Below are 25,846 nucleotides of genomic sequence, written 5' to 3'. Positions count from 1 at the left end.
CGATAACTATTTTGTAATAGTGGGCGACGGTAGGTTCACTGTCGTGATGTTTGATAATTTTTAAGTAAGTGGCGTGGTGGTTGTTTCACCGTCGTGACCTTTGATGAGTTTCTCATGGTGTAGGGTGTCTGTTATTTGGTTTGATGGGCGACGGTTAATGTACCGTCATAACATATAATTTAGGACGGTTTTTAAACCGTCGTGAATTAATTTCTAGGACGGTAGTTGTATAACCATCGTTATATTTAATAACTTTTAAAAAATAAGGACAATAAGTGTATACCGTCGTGGTACGCGTCTCTATATTAGAGTTACGACCGTTATCAAGTAACTTCGTAATTTTTGTGTCGTAAAACACTAATTTTCTTGTAGTGAATTCCCACTGGCGGAAACTTTGGAAAGCTCCACTTCTCGAAATGACAAAGAGTTTCTTGTGGAGAGTTATCAGGAACATCCTTCCCACCAAATGCAATCTCCGGAAAAAAGGTATTGTTGCTGATAATTATTTCCCGTTTTGTCATTCCTTTCCTGAAGATAGTCGTCATATTTTCATCTATTGTGATTTTTCCAAACGAGTCTTCTTCTCACCTCCTTTGGGTGTGAGGGTGCCAACAGAAATAGAGGTGATTGATTGGATTGTTAGATGTCTACAGTTGAAAGACCCATGGCTGGCACAGGTGGTGTGCACTGGTTTATGGCGCATTTAGCAAGCTTGGAACAATCTCGTTTACAAGAATGAAGCTCCAAACCCACAACTTCTGGCCCACAGTGTTATGGATTCGGTGGTGGAATGGAATGCTATCTGGAAAACAAAACAAAGCAAGCATCCGGAGTAGACTATCGAAATGGCTACAAACTCCTCTTGGATTGTCCAATCTCATGCAGGGTGCTTCGAAGGCGGAGTTGTCTCCCTTGGCTATGTGATCAAATATACCAATGGGGATATTATAACAGCGTCTTGTCAACGAATTTCTAGCTTTATGGATGCTACTACAGCTGAACTGACGAGGTTGATATGGGCTGTGCAATTGGCATTGGATCATAAGCTTGATAATATAGTCTTTCAATCAGATGCCTTAGTTGCCGTTGACTTTATCAATGGAATTTCATATTCTGATGGCCTTGAATTTCGTGTGGATGATTGTAAGAAATTGCTACGTAGTTTTAACAATGTTGTTGTATCTTTCTTGAGTAGGAACGGTAATACTGATGCGCATCACATGGTGAAAGTAGGTAACTTTCTTGGTACTAAGACTTGTTCTGGAGTTATACCTCCCTTGGAGGATGCTCATTTGTGTAATGCCTTTCTGGCTTCTGTTTAATATAAGCATTTCCTTTTCTCTCAAAAAACATACACTATGAAAAACCTTGCTTTGCTACATTGATTATTATTATTCGTTTCCCTAGCATATTCCATATAATATACTACTTCTACTAAATTACCAATCAAATTTAGAACCAAAATTATTAAATTAACAATCAAATTCAAACATTTCAATGTCACTTATTTCAAATGTAACACATGTGTTCTTGTCCTGGATGTAATTCTGAATGTGTACCTACCTAACTTCAAATTCTTGAAGTTTTCTCATTCTGAATTTTTCTACTATTGTTGATTGGATTTTCTACCACTTCTGAATGTTGATTAAGTTATGTCCTATTATTCAATGTCAGTGCTTGTTAATGGAAGTCCAACTAAGGAGTTTTCAATGAAATGAGGATTAAGACAAGGAAATCTTCCATCACCTTTTTTTGTTTCTCATAGAAGCTGAAGGGTTTAATTTGCTCATGAGGAAAGCAGTGGAAAAATCAGTAGCTACAAGTTCAAGAAAGGAGAAGAGAGATTCACTCATTTACACTTTGCTGATGACACCTTAGTTATTGGAGAAAAAAGGTGGTCAAATATCCTGATAATAAAGGCAAACTTGTTGCTTTTTGAAGCGATGACAAATCTGAAGGTTAATTTCAACAAGAGTTTATTAGTCGGGATAAAAATTCATCAAATGTGGCTTGAAGAGGCGGCAAAAATATCATGTTTGGAGTGGAGATTGTTCCAAAATAGATTAAGCACAAAAGATAATCTTATTAGGAGGGTTGTAATTGGGGAAGGTTCATTACTTTATGTGGGTGAGTGTGGGATTGAAGAATTAGTTTCACATTTTTTTAGGGTCTTTTATTTGCACGTGTTCCATAACGATGGGCTTTCACATTTCAATCAGTTTGAAGTTTTGCTTGGAGGAGGTAAGGGTGTTTCTTTGCGAGTTGGCGCAATTTGGTTTGCGTGTATGTGGAGCAATTGGAAAGCTAGAAATCACAATGTATTTCAATACAAGGAATTAAATTTAGAAAAGAGGGTCATGGAAGCTAAAGTTATTATTGGAAATGGATACACTCAAAACATAATATTGTAGATAACATCTCGCAATGGTGGGTGAACCCTAGGGCAAGGGCATGCCTTGGTTTGATGGATGAATAATTCTGGTTTGTTTCGGGGTCGGTAGAAGTGTGGCATTGAGGCAGTAGGGGTTGCAATTCTGTAGGCGGGTTGCAATTCTGTAGGCAGCGGGAGAGTGAAATTCCAGGTCAGGCAAATGTTTTATCATATTTTTTGTGCAGGATTTTTCCGGTCTTTTGGTTATTGTTGCAGTTGTTTTCACGACCGGTCATGACTGCTTCTGCATTTGTTTTATGTTTGGGCTTCACAGTATCGTTGCAAGATGCACGTGTTCTATTCTCCAGTTTTTTTGGAGTGGCAGTACCTTCGTGTAGTTTGTATTGTAGTCGGTTTTAGCTTAGAGTTGCATTCTTTTTGGGTTCTAGTGTACCTGTTGCAGGGCTGAGTTGGTGATTTGCTTAAGGCACTTCTTATAGATTGCTTGGATTTGGTTGTGTTGGATCATATTCTCCTCTAGGACGTTGGAGTGTTTGTTTCTAAAGTTTGTTGGGTTGTTTGGAGGACATGGTGGCTGTTCTGTGGCAATTTATTGCAAGTCTTTAGAGTTAGAGGTGACAGTATTTTTGTTTATCATTATTTGTGTATTTGATCATTCTCTTGTTTTTTTTTTGTGTTGGAGTAGTTTCCGTGGTGATTATGTCCTGCCATGGCAATCTGATTGTTTTGCTGTAACTAATAGCTCATCTTGTGCTTTTTTCTTGTTAATGCATTTGGTTTTGTTCTATATAGTTTTTTGGTGGTTCCGAAGATGCATCTCTTGACACACCTTGTTATTTAAAAAATAAATACAAATCTTATAAGTCGTCCTATATATGCATATATAGGCCGGCCTATTTATCCTTTGTTCTAATATATGTGCATATATAGGTTTTCCTATTTAGCCTTTTTTTAAAGAAACATGCAAATATAAGCCTATCTATTCAGCCTATTTTTAATATACATGAAAATATAGACCGGCTTATAAGACTTGATAGGCTTTTTTAATAGCCTAAGTCTGGCCTATTTTATTAAATAGGCTTTTAAAAAAGCCTAAGCCTGACTTTTTTGTTAAATAAGTCTGAACAGGCCTGGCCTTATATAGGCTAGGCCATAGGCCCCTGTAGGCCGGCCTGGCCTGTTCCCACCCCTATTCCTGATGATGTGATAGGGTTTGTAAAGTCCTTATTGCTCTACATCTTCTATAAATCAGGTCTCTCATCCTATTTCCTTTACAAAAACCCGAATGAATCTATATCCTTATCTTGCATTAGTGTATTTCAAATGCACAAATCTTCCATTTCAGTTTAGGATCTCTAAGGATATACTTCTCGTTGATCTGAAATCCAAAAAATCAGAGAATTATCAAGCTCAAGTATCATTCGCCCTCCATTGACAACGAAGGGAAGATATGATACACTATGTTTGCACTTAAAGTCTGATTGAATTGGATACAATTATTCAACGATTAGCCAAAGATATTATAAGGATGTTATAACGTCCTAAACCATTCGTTTATAATGACTTGTAATGTTAGATTTTTGCAATGTTTATTTATAGTGGTTTTCCACTATGCTATTATTTTTGTCAGTTACTCTTTTAACTAAGCATATTTCAAATATGCAACCACTAAAAAACTCAGACTAATGAACTAAAGAGAGTTATGGAAATACATCTCTTAATCAACATTTTGTACCTAAATACATCTCTTAATCAACCTTTTGAATATACATTTTGTACATACAAAGAGAGTTATGGAAATACATCTCTTAATCAACTTTTTGATCATACAAAGATGCATCTTTCAACCAAATTTAAATATAACAAAGATTTGTCAACAATTTCTATGAGTTGTGTAAATAAAATATGTTCAAAAATACATCTCCAAACGCTAAAGACTTTTTACACTTTTTTTAGTGATGTGGTTGAACACAGGGTGAAAATAGCAACTCCAGAGAAATATATGTTTTTTTATAATTTAACACATTAATCATTTTAATTTGTTTCTAATACTACTTTTTAAAAGCATTCATAATTTTAAGGATTAACTAATTAAAATTGCAAAGGAAAATAATTGAACTTAACTTTTATCCGGATAAAAAATGGCACCTCCCTTTAAAATGGCCATACATTGGACTACGATGCGATTTCCTTATATTCTTTTACACATTTCTAACTCACACTCATCAGATCACAAGACCATGAACAATATCCTTATATTCTATTACACAAGACCATGAACAATTTCCTTATATTCTATTACACATTTCTAGCTCACACTCATCAGATCACAATACCATGAAGACTCCCTTCCTAATCTATAAGATCAGGGCCGGTCTTTTGAATTTGGGTGTGTTAGGCGAATAAAAAAAGTGGTGTCACTATAATTTTTTTAAGGCTTAAATGCACCTTTGGTCCCTGTAAGTTAGCGAGTTTTTGATTTTCTTCCCTGTAAATTTTTGTTGTTGGTATGAGTCCCTATATCTTACTTTTTGCTTGCGGTTTAGTCCCTAAAGCCAAAATTCGCAGAAAAATCTGCAGGTTTTCCTGCGAATTTTCTTGCGGATTTTGATTTTAGGGACTAAAACAAACGCGAAAGTAAAATATAGGGACTCAGACCTAGAAAAGAACTTACAGGGACGAAAATCAAAAACTCGCTAACTTACCGGGACCAAAGGTGCATTTAAGCTTTTTTTTAAACAATAAATACATAAAGAAAACAGAAATAATTGGATAAAAAAACACATTTTCATTTGACATTGTGCAAAAAGAATACAAGTATGAATCTTTGAATCAATATTTATACTACATCAAAAAATAAACCACTGTAATGAGAGTTATTTTTCTTCTTTTTTTCTTCTTCTTCTTGATTCAATCTTTTTTCCTATAAAAAAATTAACCAAACCTTTGAAATTATTTAAATATCATCCTCTTAGAATTTTTTGTTGCAAAATCATTTTTAATTTGGTCATAAACAAGGTTCTTCAAAAAATTATTTTCAATTGAAATCAACGCAAGACTATTTAATCTATCTTGTGATATGGTAGATCTCAAATAAAATTTTAATAATTTTAATTTAAAAAAATTTCTTTCAGCAAATGCAACTCTGATAAGAATAGTCAATAATATTCTATAAACTATGCATGCATTAGGAAAACAATTAAAAGTCTTTATTTAAAAAACTCAATATCATATAGCTTGATTTTGATTCAACTGTTACAACTTCTTTAATAACTTTCAATTCTTCAAACAAAATTTCACCATCAAGATCAATAGCTTAACTTAAATTTGATACGGTCAAAAGATTTCTAACCTATCAAATAACATTATAAATAATATAAAATATTCTCTATATCATTATTTTAATTTTAGTGTCTCAATTAAATTGTTTAGTTGCTAAAATTATGGATATATTAATTGATTTTATTTTAGGGAAATTAATTGATGTTATTCTACTCTATATTTTATTTATGGGAAAATACATTCTTTTATTAATTTTGACTTTGTAGTGCCTATATAATTTTATTAGCCAATATTTTTTTAAAAAAAATTCTGACAAGTTTTTTTAAAATAGAAAAAATTTCTTTTAAAAATATATAGGGGTAAAAAGAAATTTTTTTGGTGCCCCTAAAATTATGGGGCCCTGGACTCCCGCCCCGCGAGCTCATGCTCAAGACCACCCCTGTATAAGATCATAAGGATTGCCGAAGGCTCTCCCCACTCAGAGACTCCATTTCCTGTAGAATTTCTTGAGCAAGAGATTTAACAGAAAAATCCACATCCTCAAGAAGTTCACCAAGGAACGGGATTGTTTCCGCTAATAATACTAAATATTCTTCTTTCAAGTTATCTACAAAATGTTTAATAATTCTCAGGCCCAGTATTCTAGTTGGCGTCTTCTCACTACGTGTATGCATCAAAACCTGCAAAATAACCAAAAAAAAATAAAGACAAATATTCAGCTGCCAGATAATGTGGATAACTTGAAATGATTACTTTAAATTTTACTCAAAGTACCAGAAAAAGTAGCATTTTCAACTTAGATGAAGTACAAGATACTTTATTTTCATCTTACTGTCTTAGATGAAATAAAAAATACTTCATCCTGATATACTGTTAATGGTATTATATAAGCAACACAGCATCAATTGAGAGTACACCAGAAATAGAAATAACTAATGATACCTCGTGGTTCAGAGGTTTCCACAAAAGGTTGGAACCAGCTGTGAAAGCCATTTGGCCGATGCACAAGACAAGTAGGTCATCAAATTCCTTCACGCTAATTATAAAGTAAGTAACAACAACTTATAATGTAGATAAGATAGTGAAGATAACATGCAAATTAATGTCAGGTGCAATGGAAAATTTCACAAAGATGCCGAAAAATCTTATAATGGAAGGTTACGTTCAAGCTAACATAAAAAAATATCTGCATAAAATTTTTCATGACAACTCCATACTGAATAAATAGTGTAAAAAATATACTAACCTGGAAACTTGAGGACTCAAGAAACTTCAAGCTCCCAGTGTCATAATAGAGGAAACACTTGTGTAAGGATGACAGGACTAGTGTCCTGAGATGCCATCCCTTGATAGATAAGCTACTTGTTTCTTTTACATCACCATCATCCATAATCTTAGCCTTCTTTTTCTTCCAACTCAGACTAGACACATTAGAGTCTCCGCCGTCGCCGAGATGATGAACACAGCTACCATGTAGGAATTTGAAGTAAGGAACAAACAATGACCTAGAAATAAGAAAAGGATGTCATTTGATAATTACTTCAAATAAAAACAAATCATAGCTTATTATATACTCATGTCAAAACTTGTAATATAATATTGTAAACATATAGTAAAGAGTATACCTGCCTGGACAAACTTCTTGTAAACTTTCAATATTGTAAACTTTTTATGTAGTTCACTTGAATACACTAGTTTATAAATCTTCTGCCACTAATGAAAAACTTACCAAAGAAAATCTAGAGATACATGGACAAAGTGTCCTTTAACTTTCATAGCCCCGTAAAGCACTTATTACAAATAATATCTAAGGAATATAGAGAAATTAGGCAGTGACTTACCGATGGTTCTCGGCAAGCTTATTTACCATGCCATTAAAAGATATGGCCCTATCCATGCTTCCTGCCGATGCAGTTTCATCCACTACGGATTCTGCCCATTCAATACTCTTCAAAAAGAGGCTTGAACATGCTCTCAGTAACTTTTAGGGTCAGCGCAAGCATAGCACTCATCACACCTTTTTCCACTATATCAATGTTTTGAACTGAACGGGGACTTTGACGGCGAAGATCAAGAGCAACCAAGCAAAAGTCAAAAATCTTTCCATGGAATGCCACGATAGATGATCTGTCCATTGTACCAATAAATGTTGTCAACATATCAAACACAACTGTTAAGCTTTTATCCCCAGCTTCAACGGCAGCAGGATATAGTTTTAACAATGGCGGCAAGGCAAGGCGTACCTGTAATAAAGTGATGTTCAGTTAGAAAAACAGACAATCATTTCATACTAGCACAGCCAAACAATACACTTATGTTATAGCAAGCCTTACTGGAATTTTTCCAGCAAGAAGCTTCCATAGTCCATGAGCTCGGGATTCCACTTTGGGATACATTCCTGAGACATATTCGGAATGAAGCACCAGAAGCTCCATGATATTTGTGAGATATGGATTTAGGAATCCACCAAGCTTGTCCACAACTGCCTCCAAAGTAACAAGAACAGAAATAAAATGGGGTTCATTTGAGACTGATAAAACATCATTAGTTTTTGGTTTCAAATCCTGACTAGACGGCACAATACGAAAGGACTTCATCACATTGTCCATAATTTGAGGAAATTCAGCCAATGCTTTTGGACCAAGAACATTGATCAACGCAGCAGATGTTCTAAGGCAGCTAGAAGTCACAGCCAAGTTATGAGATGCAATACATTTTGTAATAGATCCAAGGCATACACCAAAGATGGAACTATTTGAAGGAAACCTGTCTGCAAGAACTTCCAACGCTGAAACTGCTGCTACTTTCAAAGAGGTATTTGATGAATCATCAAGTACTTGAAGAATTTCTAAACACATTTTATCGAGTGACTCTTGAGAACTTTCATCCATATGAAGCCAAGGAAAACTTGACCTTGACCTTGAACCTTTGTTGTCTTTAAGAGCTACGCTGAGTTTTTCGTGATTTCTTGCAGCATCACATAACAGCCCAAGAGCCTGGGCACAAATCATGCAGTATCAGATAACAAAATAGTTGTCAATATGTTCACCAAGATTTGTACTGATGACAAACTAACAAAAATATAACTTTTGCTAGATGTAGTAGAAACATGGCATATGTAAACCATGTGAATAATGAGTCTCTTATTACAAATCCTCGAAGGAAAATACAATATATGTTTAAGGGAATATCCCAAATCCAATGTCCTGATCTCAAAACTTGGAAAATAAAAACAAACAAATTATGGTCCACATATTATAGATCATAGTCATGCAAGATTCTCAAAAAAAATTATTATATTTGAAATAATCTCATAACATGCACTGACACACACAACTAGCAGCAATGCAGCATCAACCCAACACAACTAACACTTTGACCAAATTATAAAGTTTACCCCCACGTCAACTTCAAAGTAGCTCAGATTTTCATATCAAAAAAAACAAATTATAGTGTTATTTATCATAATCAAGTGAATGTTATGAAAATAAAATGAAAATCTCAAAATTGTTGTTTCAGTGTTTTTCTCAACAAAAATACTAACTTTAATTATATCAAGAATAATATTAGCTTTAATAAAGTTACATCAGAAATTCAATTTTTTAAACTGGAACAAACGAGTCCATAATCCCCCTACCTTGTAAATCACCTAATTAAGTCTTCTATCAAAATCAACCACCAATTATGTGTAATATCTATCAATGGCCTTACAACTCCCTCTCTCTCAGCAACAACACATATATAAGATTACAAATATAATCATTTCAAACCATTTGAAATGGAACTCAACATATAGAAACATTTCCAAATAAAGCCAGTTTGAAAAATATACAACAGAACCTTTACAGATAAAATATAATCAAAAAAAGGCAATAACATTTGATCAATAGGCCACAATGATCAGAGGTCTTTTGTAAAATATTGGTAATTGACCATATTGAGCAAAAAATTTGAATTTTTCAACTACAAGGATAAATGCCAAGGATGTTCTTAAACCAATGTCACACATGAAAATATAAATGAATGATATATGTTCTTAAATTCCAATGTCACACTGGAATTTAGAACTTCTGCGTAATGCATAACAAGCTTTCCAACTCTTCCTGCAACTTACAGAATCACGAAAATTATCATTCCGTCAATTGCACTAGGCTAATTTACAAATATCCTCGTACTCCACGGCTTTAAGCACTCTACCATCATAAGCACCTTTTTCTATCTGCACCTTGGCGCAAAAACGATCTGTATCCACTCCGAGCAGTCTAGCAAGTGATCCACGATAAGCCCCGTTTACTATTTTTACACGTCCCCCGACCTGAGGTATCACCGTTTCAAGCTCTTCCTGATCAACTCTGAGCACATGCTTGCTTTCTAGCATTTCTATTTCCCCTACATACTTGTCAATCACTTTTCTCACAACACCTTTTTGTTTGTAGTATCCCTTCTCAGCCAAGACTTTGCTCATAACCTTAACAACAATTCCCTCGTGTAACCAATAATCCCTCCTGTTGATTTTTTCCTTTTTCCTCTCTTCCTCCCTGATCATTTCATCTAAAGTTGATTTTCCACTACCACTTTCTTTCCTCTTCAAATTGTTTACAGGATTCCTTTCCTCGTATTTCTCTGCATCAACCTCATCAAATGCCCCCATCGATGTGTTACCTTTTTCCTTGGTGATAGGTTTCGCAGACGACCCAAGAGAAAATCCTATCTTAATTCCGTCTTCTGCATTTAGTTCCCTCGTAGTCTCTACATGAGGTTGGTCGGACTCCGGATTAGATAGCTGCATCAATTGCTCGGCCCTTTCAATCTGTTTTTGGATCTCTTTCTCTTGTTTTTCTTCATCTACCAAATCTGCCTTTATTCTCTTATTCTTCATCTTCTCTTTGAAAAGAGTTTCTGAATCTCTATCTATGTATGTAATGAACCATCCCTTGGGTGTTTCCTCAACCTTACACTTTCCAGTTCGGCCCAAGTACTTAACAAACTCGGTAAGTGTAGCCCACTCTGTGGAGTTCATATGAACGTGGTTTCTATCATTTATGTATTCATTATAAACAACAGTGGCAGCCACACGGCTGAATCGATGGCTGCGCTTCATGTGCTCAAGAAAAGTTGTTTCAAACTCTTCGGTATAGCCCTCAACTATGCGGGTTGGATTTTGTCCAAAAATTTGCATTTGACGCTGGTGCCCTTCACTCATGCAGTGGCATTTGAAACCATTCTCATCACGACATTGCTTCTGACACATCTGGCAATACCACCGAAGCTTCTGCAGTCCTTTTGCTTTAATTCGATTGGCAATTGCCTTAGGTGTGAGAAAGTCATTTTTCCCCATTGGCAATCGGGATGGACAGTTTCAGACTGAAAAAAATGATGTTAGTAATCCTGCCTGATGCTTCCTTCCTCTTAGACAAGAGGAATTATGTCTGAAAAAAACAAAAAATAAGAAAAAAAACAACATCGTCAATAAATATAACTTTGCAACAAGTGAAATTCTTAATATTATATTCAATAAATATAACTTTGCAACAAGTGAAATTCTTAATATTATATTCGAACATGAAGCAATAATATTTCGAAGCAAGCATCCAAATTACCACTATGATCAATAACAGGCTTGGGGATTCTAAACCTTAACTTATTTCGAAGCAAGCATTCAAATTACCACTATGCATACAAAGTCTGGCCATACTACAAACAACCAATAAACAATATTACCCTTATAACATATTATTATCCTATATAATTTAAATTTCTTGATCGAGATTTCTAAATCCAAATTCACATTTAAAGTGAGTTACTTGCAGCACAACAATTTACTAATTTCTAGATGCAAATGCAAATTTGCATACATGTTCAGAATTTATAATTTACTAATTTCTAGATGCAAATAAGCTTCAGATTGAAAATAAGCTTCTCAAAAAGATAGAAAAAAAACTAGGTTTACCAATTTTATCGGTTGGTGGAAAGATAGTAAAACGAGAGGGATTGAGATCCAGAGATTTGATGGTGCAAGAGAGATATTTGGGGAAGACGAATTCAACAATGCAAGAGAGATATTCGGCTTCGATGGAGGTGGTAGATTTAGTGAGCGGCGATGGTTTCGGCTTCGATGGAGGTGGTAGATTTAGTGAGCGGCGATGGTTTCTATTAGGGTTCCAATTGAATGAGCGAGCGGCGATGGTTTCAATTGGAAAGAAGAAATGAGTTGGAACCTCAAAAGGGTTTGTGATTTCGTTTGTGACTATCTAAATTTTTTTCCTCGCGAACCCAAGAGCATCTCTCCATTATTTGGTATTTTGTGGGACCATTACTCCTCCACATCATCTTGAAGCAACTCACTCCAATTTTTACTCTAATTACAATTTTAGTTTGTAAAATAATATTTTATTCATACTAAATTTTATTTTATTTAAAATAATAATTTAAATTATTTAAATTTTAATTAATATAAAATAAATAAAATTAAATATAACATTTAAAATTATAATTTAAATTAATCTCAAATGCACGACATATAATTAAAAACAATAAAAATATAATTAAAAACATTAAAAATAAATTACATAACATAATTACTCAAATTTAATTTTCATCGTCCTCATGTCCAAAACGTTCACAAATATGCTCGACTAGATCTCCTTGAAGTTGGCGATGAACTTGTTTTTCACGAAGAGTTGGTCTTCTTTGTAATCTCGACTAGATCTCCTTGAAGAGGGAAAACCAGAGATATATTGAGAGAGTGTTAAAAGATGACAAAAGTGTGGAAAAAGGGTGGATAGAGGAAAATGAGAGGGAAAATGAAATTTGAAAAAATTGAATGCCACTTGTATAAATTGACTCTTTTCATTGGTTGGAATTAATTCAATTAGTAAATTACGATAAAGGGTAATTCTTAGTGTTAATTAAAATGCAAGGAAGGGTAATTTAGGCAGTTTGGTGGCATCTTTCATTCTTAGTTAGGTAGTTGAAGTGCACAAAAGGATGGTGACTGTCTGTACTATTTTAGCACGTGGAATTTAAATTAGCGTTCAACTTAATTTTGAATTTACTGGCGAACAAAATTGGGTTCTTAATTGGGTGTAGGGCTCCTTGTTGTCTTTATGTGGTTACCAATGGTGTGTGTTTTTTTTTCTTCATATTTCAACTTTTTTTTTAATAAGCAATGGAATATAAGAAATGGCACTAGGGGTGCAACCCTTACATCAAGGTAACGTTAAAAATGATAGATACATTGTAAAGAGAATTTGTACCAATCGTAAAAATTGGTCTTCCGCGATGGTTCCCTACTACTAACCCATCTCCAAGAGAAAAACATAATATTAGAAATCACCTCCTCATGACTAAAAATGCCGCTATCGAATATGATTGTGTTTCTCATATTCCAAATGCACCAAATTAAAGCTATCCATATAGAGTTTAGGATCACTTTGGTTTTGTTGTTTTTCACCTTTTCTTGGATCATCCCGAAGCTCTTGAAATCCTCTTGGGATAAATTAACATCCTTGCCCAACCACAAGATAATTCTATTCCATACCTCCTTTGTTACTTGGCATTGATAAAATAGGTGATCCAACGATTCCGGAAAAATAGTACAAAAAGGGCAATCCATGGAATCTAAAGTAGACACACCTCTATTAACAATAATATCTTTCAACGGAAGTCTATTTATGAAGAATCTCCAAGCAAAAATTTTGATTTTTGTCGGAATTGTTGTCTTCCAAATAACATCCACCAACTTGATAATGAAGCTTGTCCAAGCTATCTCTTTTGCACTCGACACCTTTTGCAATACACTAGACACGGTGAAATCCTCGCTAGATGTGAGATTCCAATGAAAATCTCTTCATATTTCAACTTGTTTGTCTTAATGTACGCAGGAAAATAATAGTGGGATGAGTTACAAACTACTGTTCTTCTAGACTGGAATGTGATTGAAAGTGAAAATTGTTAGGCTTGTGTGGATAAGCTCTAGTCTTATATATCTTGATATAAATCCTTAACATCAATTTACAAGATGGATGCGATTTGTTTTTCATGCATGAAGTATTTGCTAGTAGTGCAACTTTAATCTCTTCTTGGGTGATATTTTACTTATCATTGGAATCTCAATGTAAGTAATATAACACTTTTTATCGCTCTCTTAAGCAATATTAATGATTTTGACATATAGGAAATACTTTAGCAATAAACTTTCTATAGCCATGTTAATAACTTACACATAAACACAATGCTTATAGGAATGGAATATCAACAAAAAAATTTAGGAATTACTGAAAAATTTACTATTTAGGTTGCTAAACAATATTTTTTATAAATTAATTCAACTTTTGAAATGTGAATAAACAAATAACACAATACATATCACATGAGCGGGATTCAAACATGCGACATTTTAGTTATTCATCTTTTAAGATGCGAAATTTTAGTCACTAAATTACTAGATAAAAAAACATAATAGATATTTGATCAAAATCTAATATAAATAAAATATTTATTTTCATAAAATATTTTAAAAAATAAAAAAGTTAAATTCTTTGTGGGATTTTAAAAGGTGAAATTTTAGTCATTAAATTACTAGATAAAAAAACATAATACATATCTTATCAAAATCTAATATAAATAAAATATTTGTTTTCATAAAATATTTAAAAAAAAAAAATTGTTTGTAGAATGTCCTAATATTTCGATTGTCACTAGATATCTTATATTAGGCAATTTCTCATTGCATCCTTGATATTTTTCTTTGGCCCTGTGAGAAATTTCTAAAATGCTTTCTTCTATTTTCGAAGATGCATTTCCGGACGCACCAAATCTCCATTTTAACTACAGGTTATTTCAGAGATGTATATTCAAAGGACTTTGAAGGGTGTGTTCGGAGATGCATCTTCGAAAACATTTTTTTTAATTTAAAAAACTAATTCGGAGATGCATCTCTGAATTAGGTGGACATATTAGACTCCTCCCACTTCTCCTTATTTTTCAAAAACAAAAACTTTCTCTCTACCTCATTCTACCCATTTCTAGTTCCCACTCAAGATCAAATTTTGAAGAAACATTTATTTGTAACTTGTCATTCTCAACCCCCTCTAACTACTGCATTCAACATCAGAGCATTTTACACCTTTATCAATATATTTTTGAGTAATTTTTTAACCACGTCTGCTCGTCATGGGAGGGCTCGTCAGCATGAACAGGCTCGATTTTATTAACGCATTAACTCCGTTTTACAATTTTTGTTTTTGTTTTTAGTAATCGTTGAAACCAATAACCGAAATGTTACTCGAATTAAAATTAGATTGGATTGAAAGCACCACAATGTTATTAAACTGATTATGGAAAAAGACACCGATAAGAACTCGAAAATGCATATCCGAATTTACTAAACAATAGTTCAAATATACATCTCCAAATTTATTTCTTAAGAAATTGAGTGGTAGTTTGATTTAGTATGGAAGAAAGATAACTTTGAAAATGTGTTTGTGAATTTATCCTAGAAATGTATTGGGAGGTGCATCTCTGAATTAAATTTTATCAAAAATATAATATTTTGTGCGTTCGAAAATGTATCTCCGAATTCATCCAAAAATATTTATAGATTTTCATATGTGCGTCTCATATAACAAGGGTGGGATGATATTATATATGAGTGTTTCAAAAACCAACATTTGATGTGACTCTTTTATACTCCAAAGGGTACTTATAAACAAAATTTATTTGCATAATTATGTTTAGGTGGAGTCATTGAAGCTTCAACTATTTTTGAATAAAATATGTGTTTTTTTATATATATACACATCTGCTGTTTTGATTAAAAGAAAAATGTTTTCTTTTTGGACCCATAATATATATCATTCATTTTTTTAAAAAAAAATTATCCACATTCAAGTTCAAATCATTTTGTAAATCAATACGAAATATATAAATGATGTGAATGATAGTGTGCAATATATGATGCAATTACAAAATTAAATATGCAATCCTTTCTAATTAACAATTTTATTAACAACAAAAAATAGATCTTCCAAGACATTATATTTGTGCATAAACATATTCTTATCCTAATTATGCATTATTCTATCAAATAACTTTATCATTGTCCCAAAAGAAAAACTATCATTTAGTCTCATGAAATTTATAAAAAGAGTAATGAAAAGTTAGTAGCAATGAAAGGTTAAATAATACTATCCACTTTACTTTCATGAAAGGTTAAAACATTTATTTACTATTAGGTGACCTCTATACGAAGTGTGCTAAAGAGACAAACACAAAACATTGGTATATAGTAAGTTATTTTAAATAACGACTAAAATTTTGTGCTAAAGAATTATTTAATTCTTTTTAGGCAAATCTTAATTAATACACTATAAAGAGATCAAATCTTGATATAATTTTACATGAACTGAGAGAATATATGACTGGAATTCTCAAATTTATTTATGCTATGGTTCTATTTCTTTTCTTACTTCTTGTTGCAATGGAAGTTGATGGTGGTAAGTCATTTTTTAAAATTATTTTTCATTTTTTTTATTCGTAATTTGTATACAGTCTTTTATTATGTGTTAGTAATTTTATTTTATTATCTTATTTATTATAGAAAAATCTGGATGTGTAACTGACGCCGATTGTCCCCGATATTGGACAAGGTTTTATGTTCCTAAGTGCATTAATTTCAAATGTAGAGGGATGTGGAAATGGGATTAGAGTTGTAACTTAAGGTTGTTTAGTTATTGTTGTGGAACCCTTTTTTCTTCTTTCTTTTCCTAATTTAACAATCCTTGCATTTGATTTTGTGTTTTAAGATGACGATAAAGCAAGAAAGAGGATTATTTAGATTGTCTTATTCTCTCTTAATTTTGATTAAGTTTTAGAAAATTTGGCTCAATTGGAGCTTGACAAAGTTCTTGTTAAAGAAGATATGTTTTGGTTGGAGAAGTCCAAAGTTAAATGGAATTTGGAGTGGGATAAGAACATTGCTTTCTTTCACATAGAGTAAAAAATTAAGAGCTCTAGCAATACCATCTCATTCTTAAGAAATGGAGCTAGAGAAAATCATTAATGACACTGTTGATATGGCCAATCATGTTGTTAACTATTTTACTAAAATTTCCTGGCTTGCATATACTTCTAAGGACTTGTCTATGGTGGATGAAGTCATTGAAAACATGGTTGACTCTACCATGAACGATTTATGGGTGGAAAAACTTGGGTGTACGAATGTTAACTTTCGAGTTATTTTAAGGATATTTTCGAATTTTTTAAGGGTGACTCTTAAGAATGGGAAGAACAATTCCCTAAATTTATTTTAAATTTAAATGTGTTGTTTGGTTGTGCTTAAAAGCCTTTATGTATAACCAACAATGTGGTTGTTTAGATACTTCATAAATCTTCAAGTTGATGGTAGAGTAATAAAATAAATTGGTCTTTGAGTCTTTGATATAGATTATGTGTCATCTTGTTGTAAAAATAAGTTTATTGAATTTGTTGATAGCTTTAAAACACCAAAATATTTTATATATGAGAGAAAGAATAGTCACAACTAAAATAATATACTAATTTGTCAAGACTGAAGACAATCCCACAACCAACAAGAAGAAGATAAAGGATACGAACACAAACAAACTTGTTTATCCAATTCGATAAAAGTAATTTACTCTAATGAATATAGCACATCTCTGAATCACTATACTTCCAAAATTGGTTACTAGAGATTATAAAAGAGTTACAAGAAAGTAGTCACTGAATTTTTCAATAACAAACTATATTTTCTACCAAGCGATTCTCTATATCTCCAATTGTCTATATATGAATCACACAAATCCAAACATTTTAGAAGTGTTTCAGAATCCCCTTAATTACCTTCAAAGGTTTCAGAATTTTCAAAAACTCTAAGAAATTTCTACCATTGCCTCTCTAAGTTTTCCTACTAGGATGGTCACATATTTTCCCTTCCTTTTAGACTAGATTTTGAAGGTTGTAAAAACAAGAATGAAAGAGATACATATTTATAAATGTTGAAACCCAACAGATCCTTAATGGGGAAAAAACACAACCCATTAACGAACAAATCCGTGAACCGAAATGACAAATCACAATACAAGAAAATTGTTTGAATTGGACTTGATGCTCGATGGACCTGAAGTGACTGAATCATTGATACGCTGTTGCGCGCGGATCAAAAACGAGTATTTTGAAAATGTAATATAGCGACAATGGCTTGAGTCGTATCACAAAGATTATTGTTTTGTTATTAACTAATATAAATAAAATTGGGGGTTTATGGTTTTAAAATCAATTTGTAAAACAAAGTAAATAAGTGATTATCAAAATTAAGCTAAACGGCTAATCCTATTGATTCGGGTTCCGACTTATCATCGGTTATAATAACACCAATCCCTAAAAGGCTTCGATCCTATTCGATAATGAGATTAATCAGACAAGCGCTTACCAAAATCATACGAGTTATGTTCTTATTTACAGAATTAAGCAAACGATTAAGAATATGACGAGTTAATGAATTAAGCAAACGATAACACCCAATTAAATTTAGGAACATGCATACAATCGAATTTAATCAATTCTATCCTATGAACAACAATCGAATTAAGCAAACAGTTGTAATCAAATTAAGAAAATGATTTAATAGAAAAGAATTAAACAGAAATCAAATTTAAATTAGTATTAGAATAACCTCAAAGCAATGGAACCCATAAGCAATAGGATTTGCCTTCGGGAATTAGTTTTTCATTCTAATCATGAAAGCAAACGTAAAATTTCTGGCAAAAAAGGTCAAATCTACTGTAGCATGGCTGAAACCCTTATAAACAAAATAAGGGTTTCCACACCTAACTCAAACTAGGTCGGAAACATAACCCAGACCCATAACAAATGATCCAAAACTAAATAAAACTAATGCTGCAACTTCAAACGAAATTCTGGAAAATATGCGCTCTGAATATGACTTCGACTCCAACATAAAAGTTGTAGCTCTTTCTCTTAGCTTTTCCGGTAATTATTAGAACGCATCGATCTGATTCCTGGAGCTCTAGTTATGATCGTTTTAGTGCAGACTGCTAAAGCTGAAAAATAAGTACGAAAATCAAAGAACAATAAAAATAAACTCAAATATAAAAACATAATAAAATAGAAAAATAAACAAACCAAACGATAGAAATGCCTAAGTACAATCATAAATGAACGTGCATCAAAATGAACTGATCAATCACACCCAATGCTCGATTTACCAAAATTTCGCGGCAAAACCAACCCGTAATGTCACATGGAACACTGAGAGTTGTCGCTTAAACTGTCGTCATAATGGTGGAGGAGATAGTTGGATCCGTAAATCCTCCGCCGTTGTCAGTCACCACCTACTTGACCGCCTCACGGATCCAACATTTTCTATCGAAATTCTTGTTGTTTTTCGACTTTCTAATTTTTGACAATCTCGAAACATGTTTCATAACATTCCATACCTTCTAGATAGAAATTGAAGACACAATTCAAAATTTCACCAACTAGTTGGATAAGCTTGATTTGCGCAATAGGAGAAGCTTTAACGGCCTTCAAGATAGAGTAGGTTATAGTTTTCCTACTACAAACCTTCGTAAGTTGTTTTGGCATCAGTCTTACTCTAGAAACTCAATGACAACTTAGCGGTCAACTTGTCTTCTGTAAAACTCATTAAAGTAGTATGAAACAACCTTCAGAAATCTACTATGCCTTGACCTCAAATCTTATAGATTATTCTTGTCATGAAAGTGTTCACTAGCTAATAATGAATGAGCAACAACAACATTGAAACCTTTTGAAATGTATAAGCCTCGTATTAGATCATTTATATATGATCATTCCACCGTGCAAAATTTTCAACACCATATGTTCAACTATAATGAATTAGCCTAGATCATTAAACATGATTGTGGATAATAAATTTTTCTAAGCTATGGATAGTTACAGTGACCATGAAAATGGTAGAATGTGGATCCTGTGGGACAGTAATAAAGTGGACATTAGAAGAATGAGTAGCATTAACCACGTGATTCACTGTGGGATATATGAGGTGGATGGAAGGTTCATACACTAGATAACTGCAGTTTATGCTTCTAATAATTTGGATAAGAGAAGAAAACTTTTGCAAGATATTGATGTAATTGATGCTGCTCAGAGGGGCCCTGGTGTCTCATGGGAGATTTTAACAATGTTTTGAGTATAAATGATGAATTGGTGGCAAAAATATTCAGGAATCTGAGTATATTAATTTGAGGATTATGATGGAGAAGTGTGGGCTGTATGAAATAGACAGCAAAGGAGATAGATTTACTTGGTGTAATAAGCATGTTGAAGGCATAATGTATTCTTGTATTGACATGGTGATTGCTAATAAAGATTAGTGCATGCAGAATTTGACAAGCACTCTCCATGTGCTTGGACCTGGCATATCTGACAGTGCCATGTTGTGCATCAAGGTTGAGGAGCATAATAGGCAGAGGAAAATCATGTTCAAATTCATAAACAAGGTTACTGAGAATGGTGAGTATAATATTGAGGTTATAAGAAGATGGAACAAAGGGACTAAAAGCAATCTTAAGTATGCTCTTTGGCAGAAAATGATGAGGTTGCAGCCTATCATAAGGAATTTGAATAAACCTTTTATGGGGATAAAGAGACATATTAAACAGGCCAGGAAAGACTTGACTGAGATCCAATAGGATATTATAAAGGACATAATGAATGCTAATATGAGAAGGAAGGAGAAACAGTATACTAAGAAGCTTATTGAGTTGACTGAAACTACTGAGCAGAATATGAGACAAAGAGCAAAAGTAACTTAGATTAGGCTTGGAGATGGCAACAATGCCTACTTTCATGCCTTAGTCAAGAGTAAACATAGTAAAATGAGTATTCACAAGTTATGCATGGATTATGGAATTGTTGCCACTAGCCATGAGGATATTACAAGTGAAATTATGCACTTCTATGAAAATCTCATGGGGACTGCTCAGAAGAGTATGGAATATGTGGATATAAAATCCTTGAGGAAAGGTAAGTAGATCAACATAAGCCACCTGGCTATGTTGACAAGACATGTTACTGTGACAGAAATTGAGGATGCTTTGAAAATCATTGGAGATTTGAAAGCTTTGTGTGTGGATGGCTAAATTTTTCAAAGCATCCTGGAGTAGAGTTAAGCATGATATGATTCAGGTGGTGATGGACTTCTTTGATATGGGGATTATGTGGACAGGAACTAGAATTAAACCTTGGTTACTTTGATACCTAAGCATGATACTAGGTGTATCAAAGAATATCGACCAATCTCTTGTTGTACTACAACCTACAAGATAATAGCTAAAGTGATGGCCAGAAGAATGAGTATAGTCCTTCCTAGTATCATTGGCAGAAATTAAGCAACATTTGTCCCTGGGTAAAACATTCATTATCATGTTCTTTTGGCTTATGAGTTTATCAAGGATTATAATAGGCAAGGGGGGATGCCTAGATGCATGGTGCCAATGGATATCCAAAAGGCGTATGACTCGGTTGTCTGGCAAGCTTTAAAGAGCATTATGACTGAAATGAGTTTTCCCAGAAAATTCATTGATTGGACTATGTTAGTTGTGACTACTGTGAGCTACCAACTCAACAATAATGGTAGGGTTACTAAGAGTATGCAAGCTAATAAGGGGCTTAGGCAAGGGGATTCGATATACCCTTTGATTTTAATGGTGGTTCTGAAATATTTGCATAGGAAGCTAGAGGATTTGCAGTGTATTCCTAACTTTAATTTTTATAGCAAGTGTGAGAAGCTAGGGATTATTGATATTAGCTTTGTTGACGACGTGTTGTTATTTTTCTTTGTTCAGCTTAAGATGAATAACTTTGGAGTCTTTTTAAAATGGTAAATTATGTAAAGAGTGAGTCAACTAGGAAATCAAGCAAAACCGCATAGGCCCCACACAGAGTTCCATGGATAAATCATAGGAATTATCATATTCTAAGTCTAACAATAATGAATCTTCTCCTTGTCTCATATCAATATCATACGGTATACAATGGTGAATGGAGAAACTAACACTGGTTCCAAAATTCTTGATAATGAACAACTATATGATGTTTTCCTCAATTTTAGAGGAGAAGATACTCGGAAGAGCTTCACGGGTAATCTGTTTCATGCTTTGCACAACAAGAGAATCAAAACCTTCATGTATAACGACAACCTCAAGACCGGTAACCAAATTTTAGCCTCCATTTTCAAAGTATTGAAACAGTCAAGGATTTCAATTGTTGTTTTGTCAAAAAATTATCCATCTTATGCACTTTGTCTTGATGAACTTGTCAAGATAATCGAGTGCAGAGAGAGGAATAACCTACTGGTTTTGCCGATCTTTTATGATGTTGATCCTTCCGATGTAAGACACCAAAGAGGTAGTTTTGGCCATAACATTTCTCATCATGAACATAAGCATGGAATAGATGGAATAAAGAGGTTTTACCGATCTTTTATGATGTTGATCCTTCCGATGTAAGACACCAAAGAGGTAGTTTTGGCCATAACATTACTCATCATGAACATAAGCATGGAATAGATGGAATAGAGAGGTTTTACCGATCTTTTATGATGTTGATCCTTCTGATGTAAGACACCAAAGAGGTAGTTTTGGCCATAACATTGCTCATCATGAACATAAGCATGGAATAGGTGGAATAGACAAGTTGCAAATATGGAGGTCAACTTTGTTTGAAGTCGCCAACATATCTGGATTGCATTTCAAAAACTGGTACACTAATTCTCTAATTATAACTCAATATGTAATCCAGAGCACGAGAATTTTAGAGTGTATATCACAATTATAACTTGAGTCTCATGTGAGTATTGATAGGACAAACTTTAGAGTTTTTCAAGTGGAGTTCTTGAGTCAGCTGTGTTTCCTAGGGTGTGATCTCATAGATCAGCATCAAACGGAGTTGATGAAATCCCCAAATTTTCTAGGGCATGCCTCTAAGATGTATTCAACTTGCGACAGACGAATTTAAAAAGACCAATCCCACCATTCACTAGTTCTGGGCCATTTAAAATCAGAGCAAAACTCGATATGGACTGCCTCGACACAATGATTGTTAGTACCTAAAGACTATGAAGCATGGACTCCCACATGAACACCATGACACGACACAGACACTTCGACATCGATAATATAAAAAACATTGGAGACCGATACCACTATATATACCATAGTATTTAAGCTTCAATTATCTATCTATTACTAAAAGTGTTAAAAAATCTCTTATAAAAATTAATGTCTTTAATTTTTCATTGATTATATTGTTTCAATACATGTCCAAAAGAAATGTAAGGTATGTTGAAAATAAATATTTTTGAAAAACTTTGTCTAATTTGTTCGACACACGTTGTATGAGTGTCATACGAATATCCGACACCGATTTAAAGAGTATTTAAACAAAAAATCTATTTTTTGGGGGACACTTGTCCAACTTTTCCGACACTTGTCTGACTTTTCTGACACTTGTCTGACTTTTCCCACATGTGTCGTACAGGTGTCATTTAAGTGTCGAACACCGACGCGTGTCAGACACCGTGACATGCCTCTTGAAAAGTATGATCAATCATATTCAATTCTATGATGACTAAATTATAGAATCACACGATAAAACACCACCATCATGTAGATTTAAAATCTTCAAATCTGACATATTCTTTTTGTTTTGGCAGTGTGAACAATTTTGTGTAAATCAAATATTATTTTTACTTCACTAAATTTTTCACGGGTCACTATCACCACAATACTTTTTTAATTTTAATCAACAAAATATTTGTAAATATTTATAGTTATTAGATAGGTTGGATTTAGAATATTGATGATATACTACATATTTATTTTTAAATATTTGCAGTTATTTGTGATTTTATAATCACAATAATATATATCAGTAACAACCAAGCCGATCTAAGATACTGAATTTTATTATTGAAATTCACTACTTTTATGGGTCACTATCATCATAAATTTTTTTGTGTGAATTTTATCACTGAAACTCACTATTTTACGGGTCACTATCACCATAATATCTTTCTTATATGAATTTTATCACTGGAACTCATTACTTTCGCAGGTCGCTATCACCATAATACTTTTTTGTCAAATGCATTTCCAATTTCTTTTTTTTTTAAATAGCTACTATATATAGCTTCATTACATCTATATTATGTTTTATGAATCTTAATTTAAAATTCCTCATTTGAGTTTTTAAACTTTTGTTATCCGTTTATAATACATTATTCATCTTAAGATTTGAATTACCCGTACGGACGCACGGGTCTTCTACTAGTTTAAACAAAAAATCTATTTTTTGGGGGACATTTGTCCAACTTTTCCGACACTTGTCTGACTTTTCTGACACTTGTCTGACTTTTCCCATATGTGTCGTACGGGTGTCATATAAGTGTCGAACACCGACGCGTGTCAGACACCGTGACATGCCTACTCTTAGAGGTGTCCGTGCTTCATAGATTAAGGAGGTCTCCTTATATTTTGGTGTTTTGGAGTATGTATGTGAGTGTGGTGACAGATTGTCCGGGTTGGATAATTAGATTGCTACAGATTCAGTTTACATAACCATATTAATATGTTTATAGGTTCATTGATTGGATTCATTGATGTTGAGTTAATATCTTGTTCTGGTTTGTTGTGTTGTGTTTCATTCCTTGTATCAGGTGTCATAGATAATAAAAAGTATCTTTGCCTTATAAAAAGCACTACATGGACTATGTTTACAAGTTTCTTGAAAAGTGCGAATATGAAATATTTCAAGAGGTCGTGGAATAGGTTTCTAACACTACGACCCGCTACAATGTTTTTCTTTATTCTAAGGAAAAAGACACGCCATACTCTTTTTGTGGTTATCTCTACAATGCTTTTAATCAGGAAGGATTCAAAATCTTCATGAATGATAATGGATGTAAGGAGGAGGGGACCCAAATTTCACATTCTCTTGTTACAACACTAGAAAATTCAAGGCTTTCAATCATCATTCTCTCTAAAAACTTTGCAAATTCTTCCTCCTGTCTTGATGAACTTGTCACCGTCCTTGAATTTGTGAAGAACAACAACCAATTACTAGTTTGGCCTATTTTTTTTAAAGTTGAACCAACAAACATAAGACATCAGAAAAACAGTTATGAAAAATCCATGAGCCAACATGAAAATAAATATGGAAAGGACTCAGAGAAGGTGAAAATGTGGCGATCAACTTTGTTTAAAGTGGCAAACTTAAAAGGATGGAACCTCAAACACGGGTACATAGTATAATTTTAATTAATTTTTTAACTAGTTTTTATAATTATTAACTAATGCTTATCTTTGCTAGTACTTAGTTGTTAACAATACACTAATATGCTCTTTTGCAGGTACGAATATGAGCTTATCGAAAAAATTGTGGAAACCGCCATTAAAATTTGACTTGCTTGTAGTAACATTTGCCAAGTCTTTTCTCGGGTATATAGTTATACTAATCAATTCAACAACTGCGTCGTTTTTGTAAGCAAAACACTACTTGAGAAATTGATACTATTACTAGTGTTTGTAATAATAATTAAATAGCGTGTTGTGTTGGAGGTGTATCATGTACATGACTATAAGACTTTAGTATTTATAAGCTTTACTTAATTCACATTGCAAAAGACTGTCTCGGATAATCGTCATGCAACCCTATCTTGAACATCATTCCTATTGTATTAAACAACATTCCTATTTTCTACCTATTCTTCTTTAGGATGCTTTTGATTTGTAGACTACTGGATTGAAGTGTATTGGACAATACAAAAATGTGCAAGGTTGGGCTAGAACAAAATGGCCTGAAACTCTCACTAATGTAATCTAATTGAAATGCTTCTTTTTCTACGCTAGAAGATGAGGAGGTACCTTAAGAGGTTTTTTCCTTAATAGGTTCAACAGAATTCTGGGTTGAATCTTTGTCTTTTGAAAGAATAGTTTTGTTCGCTATGGGTTTCGTGGTAAAATGACATGGAAAGAATTCTACGCATTTTTCTAAATGGACTTCAGGAACTAATGGCCCTAAAAACCCTAACATATTTCCAGAAAGAAGAGATGGGATCATTACATGGGAAGCAAAGATGGCTTTTTGTTC

At 33.4% G+C, this 25,846-nt stretch overlaps 3 protein-coding genes and 2 pseudogenes across 3 annotated transcripts; 3 read left to right on the top strand and 2 right to left on the bottom strand.

The window, feature by feature from the left end:
• Positions 1-5,452: 5,452 nt before the first annotated feature.
• Positions 5,453-9,926, bottom strand: LOC131595141 (uncharacterized protein At3g06530-like; annotated as a pseudogene).
• On the bottom strand, positions 8,688-11,950 carry LOC131595142 (KIN17-like protein). Its single transcript, XM_058867425.1, has 2 exons — positions 11,625-11,950; positions 8,688-11,103 (listed from the first exon to the last, which is right to left on the bottom strand). Exon 2 carries the CDS (start codon positions 11,010-11,012, stop codon positions 9,822-9,824), a length of 1,191 nt encoding a protein of 396 aa, XP_058723408.1. The 5' UTR covers positions 11,013-11,103; positions 11,625-11,950; the 3' UTR covers positions 8,688-9,821.
• Positions 11,951-21,192: 9,242 nt separating this feature from the next.
• On the top strand, positions 21,193-21,582 carry LOC131597811 (uncharacterized). The gene has a single exon (XM_058870476.1). It carries the CDS (start codon positions 21,193-21,195, stop codon positions 21,580-21,582), a length of 390 nt encoding a protein of 129 aa, XP_058726459.1.
• A 150-nt stretch (positions 21,583-21,732) lies between these two features.
• Positions 21,733-22,206, top strand: LOC131597810 (TMV resistance protein N-like). Its single transcript, XM_058870475.1, has one exon. It carries the CDS (start codon positions 21,733-21,735, stop codon positions 22,204-22,206), a length of 474 nt encoding a protein of 157 aa, XP_058726458.1.
• A 1,630-nt stretch (positions 22,207-23,836) lies between these two features.
• On the top strand, positions 23,837-25,381 carry LOC131595140 (TMV resistance protein N-like; annotated as a pseudogene).
• Positions 25,382-25,846: the final 465 nt, after the last annotated feature.

Source organism: Vicia villosa, linkage group LG4, assembly GCF_029867415.1.
Source record: "Vicia villosa cultivar HV-30 ecotype Madison, WI linkage group LG4, Vvil1.0, whole genome shotgun sequence".
Lineage (NCBI taxonomy): Eukaryota > Viridiplantae > Streptophyta > Magnoliopsida > Fabales > Fabaceae > Vicia > Vicia villosa.
This window is presented reverse-complemented; position numbering and strand designations above follow the sequence as displayed.